The sequence below is a fragment of the Harpia harpyja genome, chromosome 1 (genome assembly GCF_026419915.1).
Source record: "Harpia harpyja isolate bHarHar1 chromosome 1, bHarHar1 primary haplotype, whole genome shotgun sequence".
Classification (NCBI taxonomy): domain Eukaryota; kingdom Metazoa; phylum Chordata; class Aves; order Accipitriformes; family Accipitridae; genus Harpia; species Harpia harpyja.
In genome coordinates, this window is record NC_068940.1 from 83,226,126 (window position 1) to 83,244,842 (window position 18,717).

General features: G+C 35.8%; 1 protein-coding gene across 9 annotated transcripts in view; it reads right to left on the minus strand.

Annotated features, from left to right (window-relative positions):
* AKAP9 (A-kinase anchoring protein 9) overlaps positions 1–18,717 on the minus strand; it is a 123,942-nt gene that overhangs the window by 52,385 nt on the left and 52,840 nt on the right. For 7 of the 9 annotated variants that reach the window (XM_052802516.1, XM_052802508.1, XM_052802480.1 and 4 more), the window contains 12 exons: positions 18,029–18,108; positions 16,065–16,203; positions 15,515–15,636; positions 13,459–13,564; positions 12,838–13,036; positions 9,676–9,772; positions 8,718–8,810; positions 6,751–7,122; positions 5,545–5,769; positions 3,772–3,912; positions 3,124–3,227; positions 2,196–2,401 (listed from right to left, as the gene is read on the minus strand). In XM_052802516.1, the coding sequence (XP_052658476.1) occupies positions 2,196–2,401; positions 3,124–3,227; positions 3,772–3,912; positions 5,545–5,769; positions 6,751–7,122; positions 8,718–8,810; positions 9,676–9,772; positions 12,838–13,036; positions 13,459–13,564; positions 15,515–15,636; positions 16,065–16,203; positions 18,029–18,108 (1,884 nt within the window). The remainder of the gene's footprint in view (positions 1–2,195; positions 2,402–3,123; positions 3,228–3,771; positions 3,913–5,544; positions 5,770–6,750; positions 7,123–8,717; positions 8,811–9,675; positions 9,773–12,837; positions 13,037–13,458; positions 13,565–15,514; positions 15,637–16,064; positions 16,204–18,028; positions 18,109–18,717) is intronic. The other 2 variants (XM_052802489.1, XM_052802456.1) reach the window with 1 other exon arrangement.

The window sequence follows — 18,717 nt, forward strand, 5'->3', positions numbered from 1 at the left end:
CGTTGACCAAGTCTGAGACTAAGAGTGGATCCAGCAGCCCCTAGACCCTTCTCTGAGGAGGAGTCTGGAAAGCAAGGGGGTCTGCTCTGAACCTCGTGACTCAACGGGAGGGATCTCCTTATTCCCTGAATTGATGTATATGGTTACACGGTTTACAGAAGTAGTCTTATGCCAATTCCTGTTGTGAGAAACCCTGCCACCTACTACCACACCTCCCCAGTTCCGTTTGCTTCTGTCATGAATAAAATCTTTAACTGATCCTTTGGTGTTGTTTCCCCTTAATTTAGCCCGAGGGAATTTCAAATTAAACACGACTCCCTCGTCTGTCCAGTCTGGGTCGTGACAGCATGATATAACTATGAACTAGGTTCAGCGAATGCACTAGGTAATACATGTAACTGTGACAGCCTGTGATCACTACCTACATAACCAGAACACATTTTTATTCCTTTGGGCAACATATGTTGTGAAAACCCCAATGCTTTTTACACACCTCAGACTATACAAAGAGAACACAAAGAATACAAAGAATATTTAGAAACTGCTGGTTTTAATATAGAAAACTTATTTAAGATGCAGTTTACATAAAATTTAAGACTACCTCAGGATACAAAAGGAGGTGGTGGTCGACTTTGAGCCTAGTGATTGCTCCTTTTACTGTTTGGCTAGGAGACTGTGTGGAAAATACTCGCCAGTGGTTGAAGATACTCTGAACTGCTTTAATTTAAGCAAACTCTATTCATTTCCCACCCCAAAGTAAAGTGCAAGAATACTCCATTTTGAAAGAAGTGATTCGTTCAATTATAGTAGCAGATGTTTGCAATCTTTAAGGTCTCCTGGACAAGTATCAAAAATTAAGGCCAGAAGCTTAGTTATCCAATCTAAAATTTGGGGAAAAAGGCAAAGCCTCAAAAGTCTGAGTTTTCAAAAAATAATTTTCCTCACAATTAAATACAGAGAAATGTGCAGAAAACAAAAGTTATGAGGTTTTTTAATGGAACAGCAGTAATAGACAGGCATAAAGGTGCTTTTATTTGAAAAATTCAAGAATCTTAAGACTGCAGCTGTACACATTTCACCACAGATAACCTTTTGAGTAATCAACCGAGAGAGATGTCACTGTGCTACAAGTCATACAACCTTTCTTAACTTGCCCCAAGGCTTAAAGTGACCTGTATTTAAAGCCAAAGGGAATCAGTAATATTTAATAATCTACATTTTGAATGAAAGAGGTAAAGTTCATCTTCATTTACCATTTGTATTATTACTCTGTAGTAGATTCTTTCTTAAAAATGAAATGTAGTATTTGACTTCCAGTTCTTTTTCTCATTCACAGTAGTTAAAATTCCAGGCAAAATCAGATGTATAATGTGTTTTAGGCTGAACTGATCTGTTGCACATTGTCTCCCCATAAGACCCAGGATGAATGTACACATCCTCATGCTAAACGGCAACACGATAAGGTGCCTATTCTTGCCCAAAAGAGAAATGGACAGACGCTATCGTAGTACAATCACAGGAAATTAAACAGAGCCTGGGAGAGTTCTTAAGACACTAGCAAGCAATTAACTACAACGTTAAAATGCTCCTTTAGGCTTGTGCCAACTAGCACTCCTCCAAACAGCTGATGGGCAAGGCTTGGCAGTTAGAAAGTTCCTGGAACTATTTCCAAAAGGCTGTTTGCATGCAACCATCCTCTTCAGCAGGCTAAGGAAGTCCACAAGCATATACACAGGCTGCCCCATGACAGCTGGCCAGAGTGACCAGCAGCGTCCCTAAGTACATTTAGTGGACTGGTAGAGATATGGCCTTTGACACCAGCTCCCATTCCCCATATGTACGCAGGAAGGTGTAAAGTTGGTGCAAGATGCCACGGAGCTATGTTTCATTCTCTTTCTCTTTGCCTCCTTCAACAGGAGCATATTTATTTTTGTATGTCTCAATCACTTTCCCATTCTGTTGCAGGCTTTACAACAGGACCATAGATAAGAGTCATAACTGGTTTGGGGCATGACCCAGGCAACTCCTGAAACATTGTCTCTTAAGCAGACATGTCATATGCATTCAAATGACAAATAGTTTTTAAAAAAAGTGTTTATTTTTAATTACAAATTTCAAAACTAAGCTTATTTAAATATATAATAAAATTATGCAAATGCTACTTGTTATGAAATAGAAAACCATACAAGCAGTACCTTTTTCATACCCCACATGGATACAGGGTTTTACTGACTCCTCTGTCTCTGCGTCCCATCCAGCTGGTTTGGAAGGCTGGACTTTCCCAGATCGATCCAGTAATCCGAGAACATGGCGACCAATTGTCTCCTCCATGGCCACAGTTGTCTTCACAACTTCTAAAAGAATCTTCATGAGTTTCTCATTAGCCTTCTGAAAAACATGCCTGCAGGACAGAAACTAATCAGTCCTTTCATTTTCCCCTGCTTTCAAAGTGTTTTTTTCCCCTTATACACCCTTGCAACCAGGAAAGATTTGCAGTTGGAACAGTAAGATTAAGATTTCTTTAAGACTAAAAGCCACATCATATACACAAATATTAAAAGCACATTTGTGTTAGAAGTCAGTTCTTTTTACAAAATATGTAAGAAGTCAAACTATTTATCAATATTTGTACTTTTATCTTGGTATTTTATCTAGTTATTCTTTCAAAACAGAGGTCTACATTTGCCTGGTATTCATTATAAACTTACTCTTTTCTCAGAGAGACAATTAAAAAGATTGTTTGCCTACACAGATCAAAAAGTTACAGAACAGTCAAAAGGTATTAGCAAATAACTCATATAAACTTATTTCATATATGTACATACAATGGGTATACAAAAGCACATGTGTATAAATGATGTATATGATTCTATATGTAATATGAAAGAGACAGTAAAACATGTTAAGATTTGTCTCATCCTCTATGCCAATACATCGTTAGGCTTTATAAAAAATAAGACATTGTTTAATCTAAAGTGTGTAAATTAGAAATACGGCTATCTAGAATAAAAAATGCCTTTATCATCAGTCAGGATAAAGCTTATAAATATAATTTAACAAGAACATGATTCTCAACGTTTTCTAAAAAAAAAAAAATGATGTTTTCTTAACAGTTCTAAGCACCTTTCTTTAGAAAGAAGAGCTGAAGATGTTTCATCAGGCTTTCTTCCTCCATCTTCATCCTCAAAGATCTGCTCTCTCACATCATTTTGGTTTTCATTTTCATTCTGCGTAAGTTTTTGCAGAGGGAGAGAAGACAAAAAGGACAGAAATCCTGTCATGCCAGAATCAACATATTCTTCTTCTATGCAGTATAACATGAAATCTAAAACCTAAATTAGTTGTGTTTTGTTAATAAAACTTCTGCACCAAATTACAAAACAAGAAATACTCTTCCTACGTGGAAAAGTTAAAATGTAAATCAAAACAGGAAATCCAAGGCAGGGCCTATTAGAAAGAACTTCGTTACGCTGATTAAACAGCCCTTGTGCTTTCTGTTGGTGTTGCTATAGCAATATGAAAATGTGAGTTTACCTGAGCAAATAGCTATAGTAATAATCCCCACCTTCACACTGTTAAACTAGCTTCTGCTTACCCAAAGTAAAAAAAACTATGTCTAACAGTACCACCTCTTGATTCTTAAACCTGCTCTGTTCAAGCAATACCCAACATCTTTTAGGAAAATATATTACATAAAAAGAGTAGCAGCGAAAAGGAATTTTACTGGTTTTACGTGCCACAGCTGCCAAGAAAGTCAAAGTCCATATTTACCTCTGTTTGTGTGCTGCTGTTTTGTAGCTCACAAAAGAGCCTCTCTTTTCTGGGTACAGAATGTTGTTTTAATGATTCCAGTTCTTCTAAAAGGATTCTCTCTCTCTCTGCAACCAGGCTGTCATTCTCCATTGAGGCATGCTAAGAAAGAAGTGTTATAGAGGCGCACACAGTTTTTTAAGCTTCTGAGTATTAGTGAGTCCTGCCACTTCTAATTTTTTACATATTTTGCACAAAGAAATTTCAGTCCATCTCTTTAAATGGTTACAAAGACATTGAACACCTTCTACAATGGAATACAGCTAATAAGTACTTTCGGTATCTTACATTTTTAGGATTTTATACAAGTTTTATGCTCTTTATGAAACACAGTGGTCACAATGTAAACTGGATGGAATTTCTGGATATTACATGCTGTAGTACATGTTTTGCACAAGAATAAAGATGACAATAAGTTCTTTTTATAAAAAGCCTATACACACTCTCTTTTAGAAGAGCTAGAAGTGTTCATGGCTTAAACACAATGCACATGTTCCTATATGGTTCTTATGGATAAACATCCTTGGCATTAAAAACTGAGGAAAAGCCAGCAGCATAAATTCTAATTAATGTTTATCTGTTTCAGGAATTTGCAACCCCTGATGAAAGATGCAGTTGCAAATTGACAAAGAGATAAAAGGAGAAAGAATGTATATATTGAAAGATTATCAGGATAAATGATAGAAAGACATCTACAAAGCAGCTAGGAGAAACAGACACCTGACATTGCTGGAAAAGACACCTAGGATACAAGTGACTGACTCTCTAGATTCCCCAGCTTCTTGAACCCAAACTTAAACAGAACACAACCAGGTTTGGATAAGGTCTGAAGGAACCTAAAGCTCCACTCCACAGTGAAATCAAAGAATTTTAGAATTCACTGGTTACAATTTCTATGTGCATTTCTGTAATGTTTCATTGTTGAAATTAAATCAGAGCAAGAAAAATTCTTCTGGATTCTGTTTACTTTATCTTTCAAGGGAAGGAATCCTTGAAGACAAGTCTATAAGTGACATGACTTTTGAAGACTTAATTATTAAGATAAATTAATGAGTTTCATTAGCATACCTACTATAGGCTTTGAATAGATACAGAGTGACAGCAAGTTAAGTTTAAAAAGGCAAAGAAACAGTGGTGTTTCCCACCAAACCCCACTGATTCTGTTTCATTCTAACAGTCAGTAAGGACTTAATCTCCTACGATTACAAGAAAAACAAAAAAAAAAAGCAGGAAGTTGTTGCAGAAAGCCACTGATACTGTTGAAGTTCTGACCTCAAGTGGGGATGAGATAAAATGAAGAATTCTATGGTATTTCTAGCTATGGCTGGTGGCTTCATTGATGTAAATGGATGCTAGCCTGCATACTGCACAGGGCCATGTATCTGGAAAGTGGCATGGTTTACAATGAATCTGCGCTCACTCACTCACTCCCTCTTCTGGCTGCTGTGCAGCACTGCAGGTTTTCTCCAGGTATACAGAAGTCTAAATTGATCCATCACTGACTGAGCTTTGATTAAAGAAATATGCCTTTTATACATATACGCATATATGTGTTTGTATATATACACACACAAATAGATACATGTGTGTGTGCACATGGGTGTGTATGCACGCATATAGTAAATATGTGCATGTCAATATATATTAGAGATACAAGTATAAATAAATATAAATCTGCCTGGTGATGTCCCTTTGTTAACCCATGTTAACTCATTGAGCCAAACTCCATGTTACCTCAGCTAATTGCACTTTAAGACTCTCAAGCTCTGCTAAGAGTTGCTCTTGATTTTCTTTTTGACGTTCCATTTGCTGCATGTGCCCTTGTCTCAATAATTCTGTTGCCTGCTGATGTTCCTGATATTGCCGTACTAGCTCCTGTCGCATGTCTTCCAAACGTTCCTCATATAACAACAGCTGACTTGATGTTTCTGTGTCTGATGCCGTCATCTCCCTGTAGCGCTGAAATATTGGAACTATTTTAGCATTTTTTGTTCAGTGACAGTTTCTAGTAAATATTTAATAAATTTTAGAAAATACTTTCACAAATTAAAGTAGCTATCACGAAAGCATTATGTTGTTGCCTGCTTCTTGGAAGGTCTAGACTTAGAATTATTCTCCATTTAAAATACAAGTTTTTTAAAGTAACTGCGAACAGTGTTAATGCTTATGCGTTTTAGCTGGTGGGGATCTCAACAGAAAATACAGTGGCACATACACTTGTGTATGAGCGTGTGTACAACAACAGAAATTTGAGAGAGCAGTATCATACAAGACAGGAATATTACAGTTTATTCACTATCAAGATAATACAAGATCAGAATGTTTAACTGTTACACAAATTTGAAAGTGTAATTTTTGCTTCAACTAATGCCAAATTTAATTAAAAAAAATTTTAAAACTTAGGATGAAATTGTGAGTCAAAATTTATGACTGCTTTTTACCATATTTATTCCACCTTAACCCCACCCCATCCTTGTGAAATGCCAAATATATATTTTACATATTACTTTTATAATTTTTATGTTCAGCTGATATCCTTTATCACAAGGGACTCAAACTCTTTAAGCATTATTTTTAACGTGTTCCTTGCATAAATACCAGAATATAACCCAGCTTACAAAAAGTCTTTATACAATTTATTGCCTGCAATACAGTTTTATCCATGAAATGGAAAATCTATTTTCATGTAACCAGTGTCATATTCCTTTCCTCACAGCATAGCATAATGCTATGACAGTCAGGCAGAACACAGAAAATAAGGGTACATAATTTAGGTCTAAAACTGTCACCCCTTTGAAAGGGAAATATTTAAATGGAATTTTCATCTTAACTTCTTTCTTTGCAGTTTTCTCATTGAAATGAACTGTAAATCCATTGGAAAGATTATTCAGATATGGTGGATATGGTGTTACATATTGCCTCCCCCCCCCTCCCCCTTACCGGTGTCTCTTCCACTGTAAGCCCTTTGACATGCGAAAAAAATTCTTCAGAAATCACCGATTCATGTGTGGTCTGTCCTAATATGCAACCAGGCTTGCTATTAGAATGAAGCTGTTCTCCAAGTGAGTTGATCTCACCAGACTCTTCACTGAGTTCCTTGCAAAGTGATTTCAATTCTTCTTCATGCTTACTGCCTTTTTCTGTTGCTTTTCTAAGAGGGTTGTCAACCTCTTCTTCACTACATTGCTTTTTAATTTCAAAATGCATTCCCTGTTGATGTACAATCTGTGTTTGTACTACTTCTTCCTTCAGCCTAGCAATCCTTGACAATTCAGTCTGTTTGGCAAATGCTACACTCATTGACACAATTACCTGCATAAGTAAGAAAAGTCTGTATTAGTTTATGCTTTACAGCATCTCCTATTTCTGAAGAAATCTCATTGCTGACCATCAATAATATAAATATAAGTACTAAGAGTTCTGAACTATGATTTTTTTTTTCCCCAGAGGAAAACAGAAATGTAAAAGAACAGAGACATCTTGCCAATCTCATCAACAGTCACGTCTTAAAATACAGACATGCTGTATTTAAGGTAGTTTAATAAACTATGATGCTATTTTCAGTTAAAATGTATTATTTAGCACAGAATTATCCAGCTCTTTCCAAAAAAGATTCTATTAGGCAACTTTAAAAAGTCCTGGCATACTGACATAAGTGCAGCTGTGCTAAGCTTCCTCTATCTAACCAAGCATCCTTTGTAAAGGTTTCACTGACATGGAATTTTGGGCTGTATAAACACAGCAGTGCCATGTGCTTGATACTCAGCACAGGAATTTTACTTGACCAGAAAAAAACTTCTACTGGCATTTGTAGCTGCAGTTGCAGTTACAACAGCCTAGTAACTTCTGTATTGCTAAATATCCCCTTCTAACACAAACAAACCCCTTTTCCAATTACATGAGCAGTTCTTTTCTAGATTTAAAACACAGCCATTTATAGCATAAGCTACAAAAAGTGTAAAAAAAATAGTATAATAAATAGAGAAGTGTTACACTTGAAAACACCTAACTCTTACTTTCCAGAAAATGTGAGTTTGTCTTTTGAACTTAAACTGCTCTTAACAAGACACTAGCTAATCGTGTACTTCGCTTGCCCATTAAGAAGGGGTTTCTTAGCAGCAGATGAGAGAAATTGAACTTTTACTCCAGAAATGTGGATTACTTAAATTAATGTCATCACCCAGCGCTGGCTATAACATTCTTCTTAACTCTGACTGCAAATCCTTTAAAGAAGTATTTCTTTGTTTTTTCAAATTTTTCATTTATGTTAATTTTATTTATGCGTGATATAATGAAAGCAGAGATAATTTTTCATTGTGCAAAGAAGTTAAAACTTTTTTAAAGACAAAAAGTAACTAAATCCACAAACAATTTAATATACTCTACCTATAAAATCTTAATTTTACTTCTCATGTTTTAGAGAAAGTCACCAGATCCAAATAAAGAGTATGCATTTTACACAATATATTAAAATGCACAATAAAATATGATCAGAAAATAGTGTGAAACTTAAGTGCAAAATCTTTTGAACTGACCAGCTGTTAAGCCTAAAGTAGCAAGAAATCCACTCTCTAAGCCTCTGGATTTTCTAAATAAATTCTAGTGTTGAGGATGGGTGCATGTTGTCTATTTTCTTTGAAGTTTTAAAGCAAAACACCACCACCACCCCCCACATGAACAGAAATTATGAGTTAAGAATAGGACAGACAAATAAAAAAACCCAAAATGTTTCAAAACTTTTTTTTTTTAAGACTTTCCCGTTCAGAATCCGAACAAAACAATTCCTTGTAAATAAATCAAACGAAAGTTGGCATACAGTATTGTAACTGTCTGAATTGTTAGAAATGGCAAGTGAAAATGACAGCATTTTTAAAACATATTTTAAAGTAACAAAATAAAAATAATACCTTTGCTATTTCTTCTTCTAATCTTTCTTGGTACTGTTTTTCTAGCAATTGAACAACATCCAGATCATTCTGCATTTCAGTTTCACTAGCAAGCTGTAAAAAATGATGAAATCTCATATCATATATTTGGGCTTTTATTTCATTAATTTTAGAAGTTTTAGAATCTGACAGAGATTTTTCTCCTCAATTAGATTATCTTCATTTCATGCAAATCACATGATTTTGTACCACAACATAAACTAGGTAAAAGACTTTGCCTTGTTTCTGCTTGAAAATTAATTTTAAAAGTTGAGTTTGCAACAACTCTTCTTCCAACACTTTTTAAATTGTCAAATGCAGAGAAAACAGAGGTGAGAAAGCACAGGATCACAGTACAAAACAGCATCGCTATTTTTCAAAAATGCAGAATTTTTAAGCCAGGTTTCCAGTAGTACTAGGGGAGGAATGTATGGGGTCTTTTCCATTTGCATTTGGTTTCTAAGATCTTTGGTATTACTTTTTCAAAATTTCTCCTAAACTGCGCAGTCTATACTTCAAAAGTACTAGGATTTCACTTAAATCACTCTTTTTTCATAACTAGTTTTTAAAGAAAAGTCACAATATTTTAAAGACTCCTCAAGAAATCCCAGAATTTGACCACTAATTTTCTTCGACTTTAGTAAGAAGCAGCCCAACCCAAATGTCTTGTTTCAGAGAAAAATAAAAAAATAAAAAATATAATTTAACCCAGGACCAATAAAGCAAGTTTTATTGCTCATAATTTCCAGAAATGTTTTCCAGCAAAATTTAAATCTTCTTCCTCTAACATGGGCTGTCTAATAGCACAGCATAATACTAAGATAATAATTACTTTAATACTACCAAATATTAGTCCATATTTCAATTTCATCTTAGAACCCAAAGCATATAAATTATATTGACCATATGTATATTAGCTGTCAACTGAGTTATATGATACCTCCAGTGCTTCATCTGTTTTTTGCTGATGAAGATTTTCAGTGCACTTCACTTTCCTGAAGACGTCTTTTATCTTTATTTCTGAACCTGTGGATACACTAAAAAGGTAGAAAAAGGGGGAGGGGGCAGTGTGGAAATCAATATTTCAATAGACATTATTCTTCCTCTATTCAAATATGCATTATATGAATATATATATTATATATATTCAAAGACAAATAACTGCAAATATTTTCTTCAGGACACACCTTTTCCCATGCCATTAATTTCATACACTTGACTTTGTAATTCATCTGCCTTCCAAATGCTAGCTCTTCCTCTCAGCATAATACACCTTAACACCGGTTTTGCCAAGGACCTCACAAACAACTTACTTTTAAAGCTACCTGAGAATACTTTGTGCTCAATAACTACACAATAAGATGAAGACAAAAGCACCTGTTTGAATCATACGGATATGAGAGAAACCAGAATGGCTATGTGTATGAAGCCATAAAAACACCTAGAAAATGGTTATATTTATTTTTATTCTTTTAAATTGATGTTTAGCAACAAATGCACTGCTTGCTTGCTTTCTTGTGTTATATAGATGAGGCATAAACATAAGAATAGTAAGAAATCTAATATGATTCATTTTATATTTAGATAACAACATGCTGAAATATATTCAGACTGTCTTTTCCAACAGAACTGCTCTATATATTGAGAGTGCTGTAAATCAGTAAAAACCAAAATAACACCACACACCATCAAAACTCTAGCTCCCCTTTCACTACATATTGAAAAAGACTTAACAGAAATACACTGCCAAAAGGCTAAGATACAGTATCAAACGAGCTAAAAAAATAAATGTCTCCTCTACAATTTGTGATCTGCTACCACACAGAAATGAATACCTTGGTAAAAGACAGGGTACAAAATAGATAGTTAGAAGGTAAGTTTATTGTCTGTGAGACTTACAATCTTAACTACACTAAGGTTTTACAGAGATCATGAAGCTTTTCTTTTGCTCAAATCTGAGAGCTGGTTTAGATAATTCTGAAATGGACTCCAGAACAGTAACAGTAATTTTATAAAACTTGTGACATTTTTAACTACAAAAAGCAACCCATTATTCTTAGCATTCGTGCTTGATTTGATGAATGAACAGTAGCAACTGATTTCCTTTTTTTTAACTCCCCCCCCCGCTTCTGATGTTGCAATAGGATATACGACCAGATGAAATTGTCCCCCCAAAATTCCCACGCTTGGCCACAGCTATACTCCTACTTAGAGCTTAGTTTAAAAGATGCAGCAACAAACCAGGTATGGAGACAGATCATTCAACAGGTTACTGACTACCCCATTAAAAGACACTCGTCTTCTCTTCAGGCTTGAGATGTAATGAGACAGACCTCCACACTACATTATTAGAAACCAATTTATATACTGACCTAGGAACTTTTCCTGTAAAACTCCAGTTTAATTTTAATGTTTAAAACCTGAACTTCAGGTATTAAAGCTAAAAAGAATGCAACTCTTCATGGGAAATTTTTTCTCTACTCTCAGCTTATAAATATCCATAATTGCTATAAATGCTTATTTAACACATGTAAAATGAGTTTTGAGTATTTTAGCTGAATAGTTATCATGAATGAATTCAGAACACTAAGCACCTATTTAAAAATAATTTAGGAATAATATATGAATATTTATAACTTGTCCAGGCCAACACACATACAGAAGTATACAGTTTCACAAACTGCATTTTGAAAATGCTCATAGCTTGTACTTTTTTTTAAAAGGATTAAAAAGTCCTTAAGAAGCCATACAGTCCCTTAAAACTGAGCTCAGGCTAATAAATATGTACTGATTCTATAAGGCAGATAATGGAAAACAATGATATAAAACTACGGCCTCAGTCTTACAGATGCATAAACATTTTCAGAACTTGGACCTCTTATTCACCTCAGAACAAGTATATACAAGTATTAATTCAAATTAGGAAAAAAAATTCGTTATTTTACTTGCCACTTCCAAGACTAGAAACATATTTTAAGGAATGAAAGGAAAACTGTTTAAAAGTTAGAAAAACACAGATGGCTGAGAAAAGGCTGTGATCAAACAATAAGGGCAAAACAGCTGTTCGGGTTCTGATGGGTCGTGGTTGAAGGTAAATACTTTTATCTTCATTTCTCTCAGCTTCTAAGGATTTATCTTACCACAGTCCTTTTGCTTTTTAAGAGAGTACTGTGGTAAGTATATCAAATATTTAACAATTTCTAGAAACATCTAGACAATTTTCCCCCCTCCTTAGTAGCATTTCCTATTGCCACTGTGTCCACCCATTTCCCTTTTACAGTTGGGCACTGCTCTGATTAACAAACCCTCACAGTTCTCTCTCACAAAAGGGAGATTCAGATAAAAGAAAAATGTAGAGAAACTGAGTGGATTTGTAGTACAGTAAATGAAACATAAGGAAGGAATACGAAGGTCAACAATGGAAGAACAGGAAACCAGAGGTGACATTGAATAGGGCACAAAAGCACCCTTGAACGCATTCAAGGAGACAGTGAATCAAGGAACAGGAGGCTCCACAGCTGTCAGGATCCTCCCAAGACACTTGCACCTCTTTCAGGTTTCAATGGCCACAATGGTCAGGGCCAGGAGGAGGCTGATGAGTACATCCCATAGCCCATGACTTGGTGAAAGCCAGAATGTGTCAAGTGGACCTCAACTCTGCCACAAACTTTCTTGCTACTATCATTCCAGAAAATCGTCAATTTCATGCAACTATTTCTACACAAGGTGTCTTTAGATGTAATGTACATTGCCTGGAGTTTCAAGGGTTAAAAGTTGTCTGTTGAGTTCGAAGTTTTGAAATTACTGCCAAAAAGCTCATATATATGAAATGACATTTACACATCATTCCAATTCTCAAATCTTCCTCTATCAACTATAAAAACATAATAAATTCTAAATGCTGCCCTACTTAGTTTGCAATGTTATGTCATTTCTTCGTAACACTCAACTCTTGCAGGAACAAAACAACATAAGAGTAATGTGTTTACAAAGAATTGCTCAAATTTTGAAGTAAAGCACGTAGCTTTACATGAATGATTATTTGAAACACTTCTTTTTGAGCGCAGCACAAAGTTATAAGCATTAAAGAACAGATTAATACCTTGTGTGGTCAGAGGATACCCCAGCATTCTGAAGCTTATCCTGCAGATGGACAATCTCTGTAGTGTACCTCTCTTCACTTTCTTTCAGCTGCTGTTGGAAATAGGACCGCAGGTGTTCCAGTTCTTGAGCATGCTGTTCTTCAAGTTGCATTTTAAGGTTCCCTATCTCCTTCAAACAGTATTCTTGAATCGTAGGATCTATATGTACGTTATTTGGGGGGGGGAAATAAATTACATTAAATTAACTCCCTCCAAAGTTATTAGCAGTGATGGACTGAATAATTACTGTAGCTAAAAATTTCTTCTGGTATCATATCAATTACTTTTCCATAACAAATAATTATCACTTAATCTTCCGTTTTGCAAAACTGTATTTGATATGGGTAACAGAACTTTAACTGTGAAAAATTGAAAAAGACTGAACAAAAACTGTTTCACAATATAATTTGAAATATTTTAGAGATTTAAGAAAATCAGAGTATCATACTGCAAAATCTGCAAAAATGTCTTACGTGCTTCAAGCTGTAGTAAGCTATAAATCAGTTAAAATTTAAAGTCATTGTCTTCTCTCTCTCTCTCTGAATATACATACATTAAAACCAGCATATGCATCTTTTTACCCATTAGACCCTGTGAAGGGGTCTGCAGACACTCCTTTCTTGTTTCCAGATGGCTAGGTTCCTCTTCTTTTGTCGTTTCTGAAGAAGATGGACATGGTTCTTTGACCTAAAAAATAATCAAGTAAATACAAATTACAATAATTTGTCTAGCAATAATGCAAAAATACTAACTGTAATTATAAACATAAGAAAGATTGGTGGCCAATGCATAAGAGAGTGTACAGTGTAACAATGTGTTTCATTTTACAGCCTGAATGACCAAGTATACATTTATAGCTAGTTGATCAGAATGTCCACTGTAAATCTCAAACTCGTCTCTCTGGATATAAACTGTTAAGTCATAATTCCTCTGACTCCAAGAGCACTATACTTCCTCTCCAAGGAGGAGAGAAAGACACTAACACCCCACTGAGGCCCAAGATGCAGTTTTCACATACAAATATTTTTTGTACATGTATATCCATCAATACACATGACCTTCAACCATCTCTAGATATAACTGGTTACTGTACCTTATTTAATACATGGAAGTACTTAACTCCAAGTTTACTGATAAAATTTGTCTTTAGGAATCCCAGGCCCCTGAGGCGAGTGTAAAAGTTTGGAGCAAGGAAGACAACCTTGATGGAGGAGGATCAGGTTAGGGAACAAACTGGACATGAACAATTTGTGGTGCTTGATGGGATACACCAAGGAGTGCTGAGGGAGCTGGTCCACATTATTGCGAGGCCATTCTCAATTATCTTTCAAAGGTCATGGTGATTGAGGGAGGTTTCTGAGGACTAGATAAAAGCACTCCTACCTTCAAGAAGAGAAAGAAGGAAGATTTGAGGAACTACAGGCAAGTCAACCTCACTTTGATCTCTGGGAAAATGACAGAGCAAATAATCCTGGAAACCCTTTCCAAACACATGAAGGCGAGAAGATACTCCATTTAGTATGGATTTATGAAGAGGAAATCATACCTGACCAATCTTTTGACACCACCTCCTATTACATGCCCACAGACAAACAGATGGATAATGGGGTTGGTGAGGCCAACTGAAAACTGGCTGAACTGATGAGCTCAAAATGTTGTGATGGGTGGCAAGTCCAGCTGGAAGCCAATAACTAGTGCTGTAGCTAATGGGTCGATACCAGAGCCAACATGTTTAACCTTTTCATTAGTGTCCTGGATAATGGGACAAGAATGCACCCTCAGCAGGTTTGCAGACTGTACAAAACTGGGATGAGTGGTTGATACACCAGATGGTTGTGCTGCTGTTTCAAGAGACCTCAACAGGCCAGACAAATGGACTGAGAGGAACCTCATGAAGTTCAACAAAGGCAAATACCAAGTCCTGCAACCTAGAGAGGAATAGCCCTGTGCACCAGTACATGCAGAAGACTGACCAGCTGGAAAGCAGCTTTGCAGAAAAAGACTTGGGGGCCTTGGTGGGCACTAAGTTGAACAGGAACCTGCAGTGTGCCATTATGACAAAAGTCCAACAGCCTCTTGGGCAGCATTAGGAAGAGTGTTTGCCATCAGGTCGAGCGAGATGATCCTTCCCCTGTACTCAGCACTGGTGAGACACATCTAGACTGCTGGGTCCAGTGTTGCACTCCCAGTGTAAGAGAGAAACGGACATATTGGCATGAGTCCAGCAGAGGGTCACAAAGAAGAGCAGGGGCTTGGAGCACTTGTCTTACAAGGAGAGGCTGAGAGAGCTGGGAATATGTAGCCTGAAGAAGACAAGATTGCCCACCAGGCTTGTGGAGTCTCCATCACTGGAGATTTTAAAAATTCAGCTGGACAGAGTCCTGGGCAACCTCCTCTAGCTGATGCTGCTTTGTGCAAGGGGTTGCATTAGATGAACTCCAGAGGTGCCTTCTAACCTCAGCCATTCCACGATTCTGTGACATGGGTAGCAGCTTTCTCCATTTTATCAAATCATTGCCTTGCTCTGCCTCTCAACCAGGAACATAAACACAATTTCAAACACGTTCTTTGCTCATCCAGAGGGAAATCATGCAACAGATAAAATTCAAATACTCATATATGCTATAAAAAGTTTACCTGTTTACAATCCTTCATCAGCTGTGTTTGAAGTGCTTTCAGCCTACTGTATTCTTCCATTATCTTGTGTAGTAGTGCATCCAGTTCTTGCACAGCTAAATTACACAGATAACCAGCAGGGACTTAAAAAAGAAATCAAACATTTTAATACAGTGAATTGTTCACGAGTTCTCCACTGAAGAATTATCTGATAAACATTACATACTATTGAAACAAGTGAGGCCCCTTCCAAATTTTGGATGCATTTTTATACAGTATTGATACGTATGATTTTTTTGTAGAGCGGCTAGCTTCTTCTATGAAAGGAGGAGGGGGGAAAAAACCAAACCAAAACAAAACACTTTTTTCACCAATTTCAACTATAATGAAAACAGCACAAGAAAATAGTCACAATGAAAGTGGTTCAGAATAGTGAGGAACTCTCTAAAGCAGCTATTTAGGCACATTAATTAGCACCTGAACAACTAAAAGCACAATTGCCAGTCTGAAATACTTGTAATCAGTATTTTTTTTTTTTTTTTTAAACAGCATGATAGTACAATGTCATTACCTTGAGCTTGACCTCTGTGTATTGGTAATTCTACACTCAGGTTTTCTTTCACAGCAGCAGGTCTACAGAAAATATGCTGTTCCCTATCACCAACTTCTACAGCAGCTGAAGAATGTTCATTTTGCTTGTCACACAAAACCTGCACAACAAATGAAACAAAGAAAAAAGTTAAGAATTTTTTATTAACTTATCAATCACAATTCACAAAGAAAGCAAGAAAAACGGTGGCAGGAAAGTAGTGTTTTGTGAGTATTATCTTCTATGGAAATGATGGCATAGATGTTGAGTCATAAGAACCTAGACAATCTAAAACTCCTGATAAAAGAAACAGGTATAGAAAGACTTTTCAGCTAAAGCATAAATACATGTATTTTGGAATCGTTAATTAATTTGGAACTGCCAAGTATTAAAATCTTGCAGCGAAAGGCCTCCTTCATTAATGCTGAAAGCAAATTTATATTGTAAATGTCTCATTCTCATTAACTACAATTTTACTTGGAAGAAGGATTCCCTATGGCAGAAATTTGTATCTTTTTAGAGATTACAATTCATCTTGTTCTTAAGTATTGAACAAATAAGATAAAAGGGGATGGCATAAGAAAACACAAGCAAGTCATAAACAGAATGCCTCATGTTTGTTAGTGCTACATGGCCATCAGAATAGTTGCCATAGTTACAACGAGTAGTCAAACAGATTTATCCATATGATTTTTGAAGATAAATGAAAAGAAAAGGACTGCTCAGAGTAAGTGGGATTCTTTATTTAAAGATTTTGGACTTAACAGACACCAAATTCAACTTACAAATGTAAACCCATAATTTCTCCAAAAGCTCAACATGGCATCATACAGATCTTCCCAGCTGTGAAACAACTAATGCCAAAGACTTTCTATTAGCTGCTACTTTCCGTTAGCTATCATGGAGTCCTGCTTAATCTCTCCTATGTTGGCTCTGAAGTAAAAAAATGCTGCTATCCACTTTCCCCAAAAGGTGTTGAAAGTCCAGCAAAGAAGGAAAAGAAACCAAAACACCCAAACCAACCATTTGAAGTATGTAAGATTGGAAAACCATGGCTTATAATGAATGATAGAAGTAGCTTAATCTACCCAGAAATAAGTTCAAGAAGTAACTTTATTGATGGTCAAAAAGTACCTGTAAGAGCCATTGATTACTAGTACTCTACAAAAAAAAGATATGGCAAAATAGTATTATTGCTGGCTGATACTAGAACACAGACTAAAAATAAGCTTCAATTTTTGACTATAATATTTAGTTATTGAAACACTATAGACAGCAATTTTGTTAGATTCTTAGACACTTTTAAGTCTTTGAAAGATATGCTGCAGCTAAGACAGAAATTACTATCTTATTGCAGATATGAGAGTGTCAACATGTGCGTGACATCAGACTGCTGTTAAATCAAAAACATATAGCTAGCGACACACAGAAAGGGAAAAAATAATTCCAAACTAGTAGATATAAGACAAACATTAGATAGGAGATTAAGATTGATTGATTAATAGTTCAATTATTACCGTAGAACTGCATGTTCAAGAGGAGTAAGTGATAAGAAATGACTTTGTGTGTTAGTGACTTCTAGAAAGATCAAACTTTACAGAAACACACTGGAGGGCAAAGAACTTATGCCAAAAATATACACAGGGGCAAATCATGGGATGACAGAAAAAGTAGGGATAGAAAACCATCATGATAACATAAGACAAAAGAATTCTCTGGACGAGGACATAAAACAGTTTAGAAAAAAAAAAAAACAAACCACCAACCCTTGCAAACTTATTTTGGAAGATCAGGTTTAGCAGTCTCTATTTTGAGATCAATGCAAAGAGAAAAGCTGCAAAGAAAACCTGTTAAAAATTATGTAGAAAAATATGATGACTCATTGTATACATGATTTTTCTTTTTCAAAATTTCCATTTTAAAAAAGGCTTTTTGGTAAGTCTTACCTGAGCAAGCCTAGAACATTCCTCAGTTACAGCTTCATTCAGCTTTTCTATAAGTCTTTGTGTAGATATGACTTCATCATCTATGAATACAAATTATTCATATTATTTCTAAACACTAGATGCACAACAACTATTTAAAGGCCTAATTTCCTGCCTCGGTGAGGTTGCCTCTTCAGCTCTTGGAGAGGCATAGGTTTTTTGTTCCCCTCTTTCTTGTTCGATCACACAGACAGATTCAATTATTACCATAGAACTGCATGCTCAAGAGGAGTAAGTGATAAGAAGTGACTTTGTGTGTTAGTGACCTCTAGAAAGATCAAACTTTACAGAAACAGACTGGAGGGCAAAGAACTTATGCCAAAAATATACACAAGGGCAAATCATGGGATCACAGAAAAAGTAGGGATAGAAAACCATCATGATAACATAAAAGCTCACTGAGGCAAAGAAGCAGTAGCAAAGAAGCAGTAGCAAAGAAGCAGTAGCAAAGAAGCAGTAGCAAAGAAGCAGTAGCAAAGAAGCTTACCTAATGTGGGCAGGAAGTCAATGCAACAATTCAAAGAATGTTGAATGAAACAAGCCCAAACATATTTTGCTGATGCATTTGCTTATTATTTCAGTACAGAATACAACCTTAGAGGTGAATCTATTATATAGTTCTTTACAATTAATTGGCCTAATATAATATA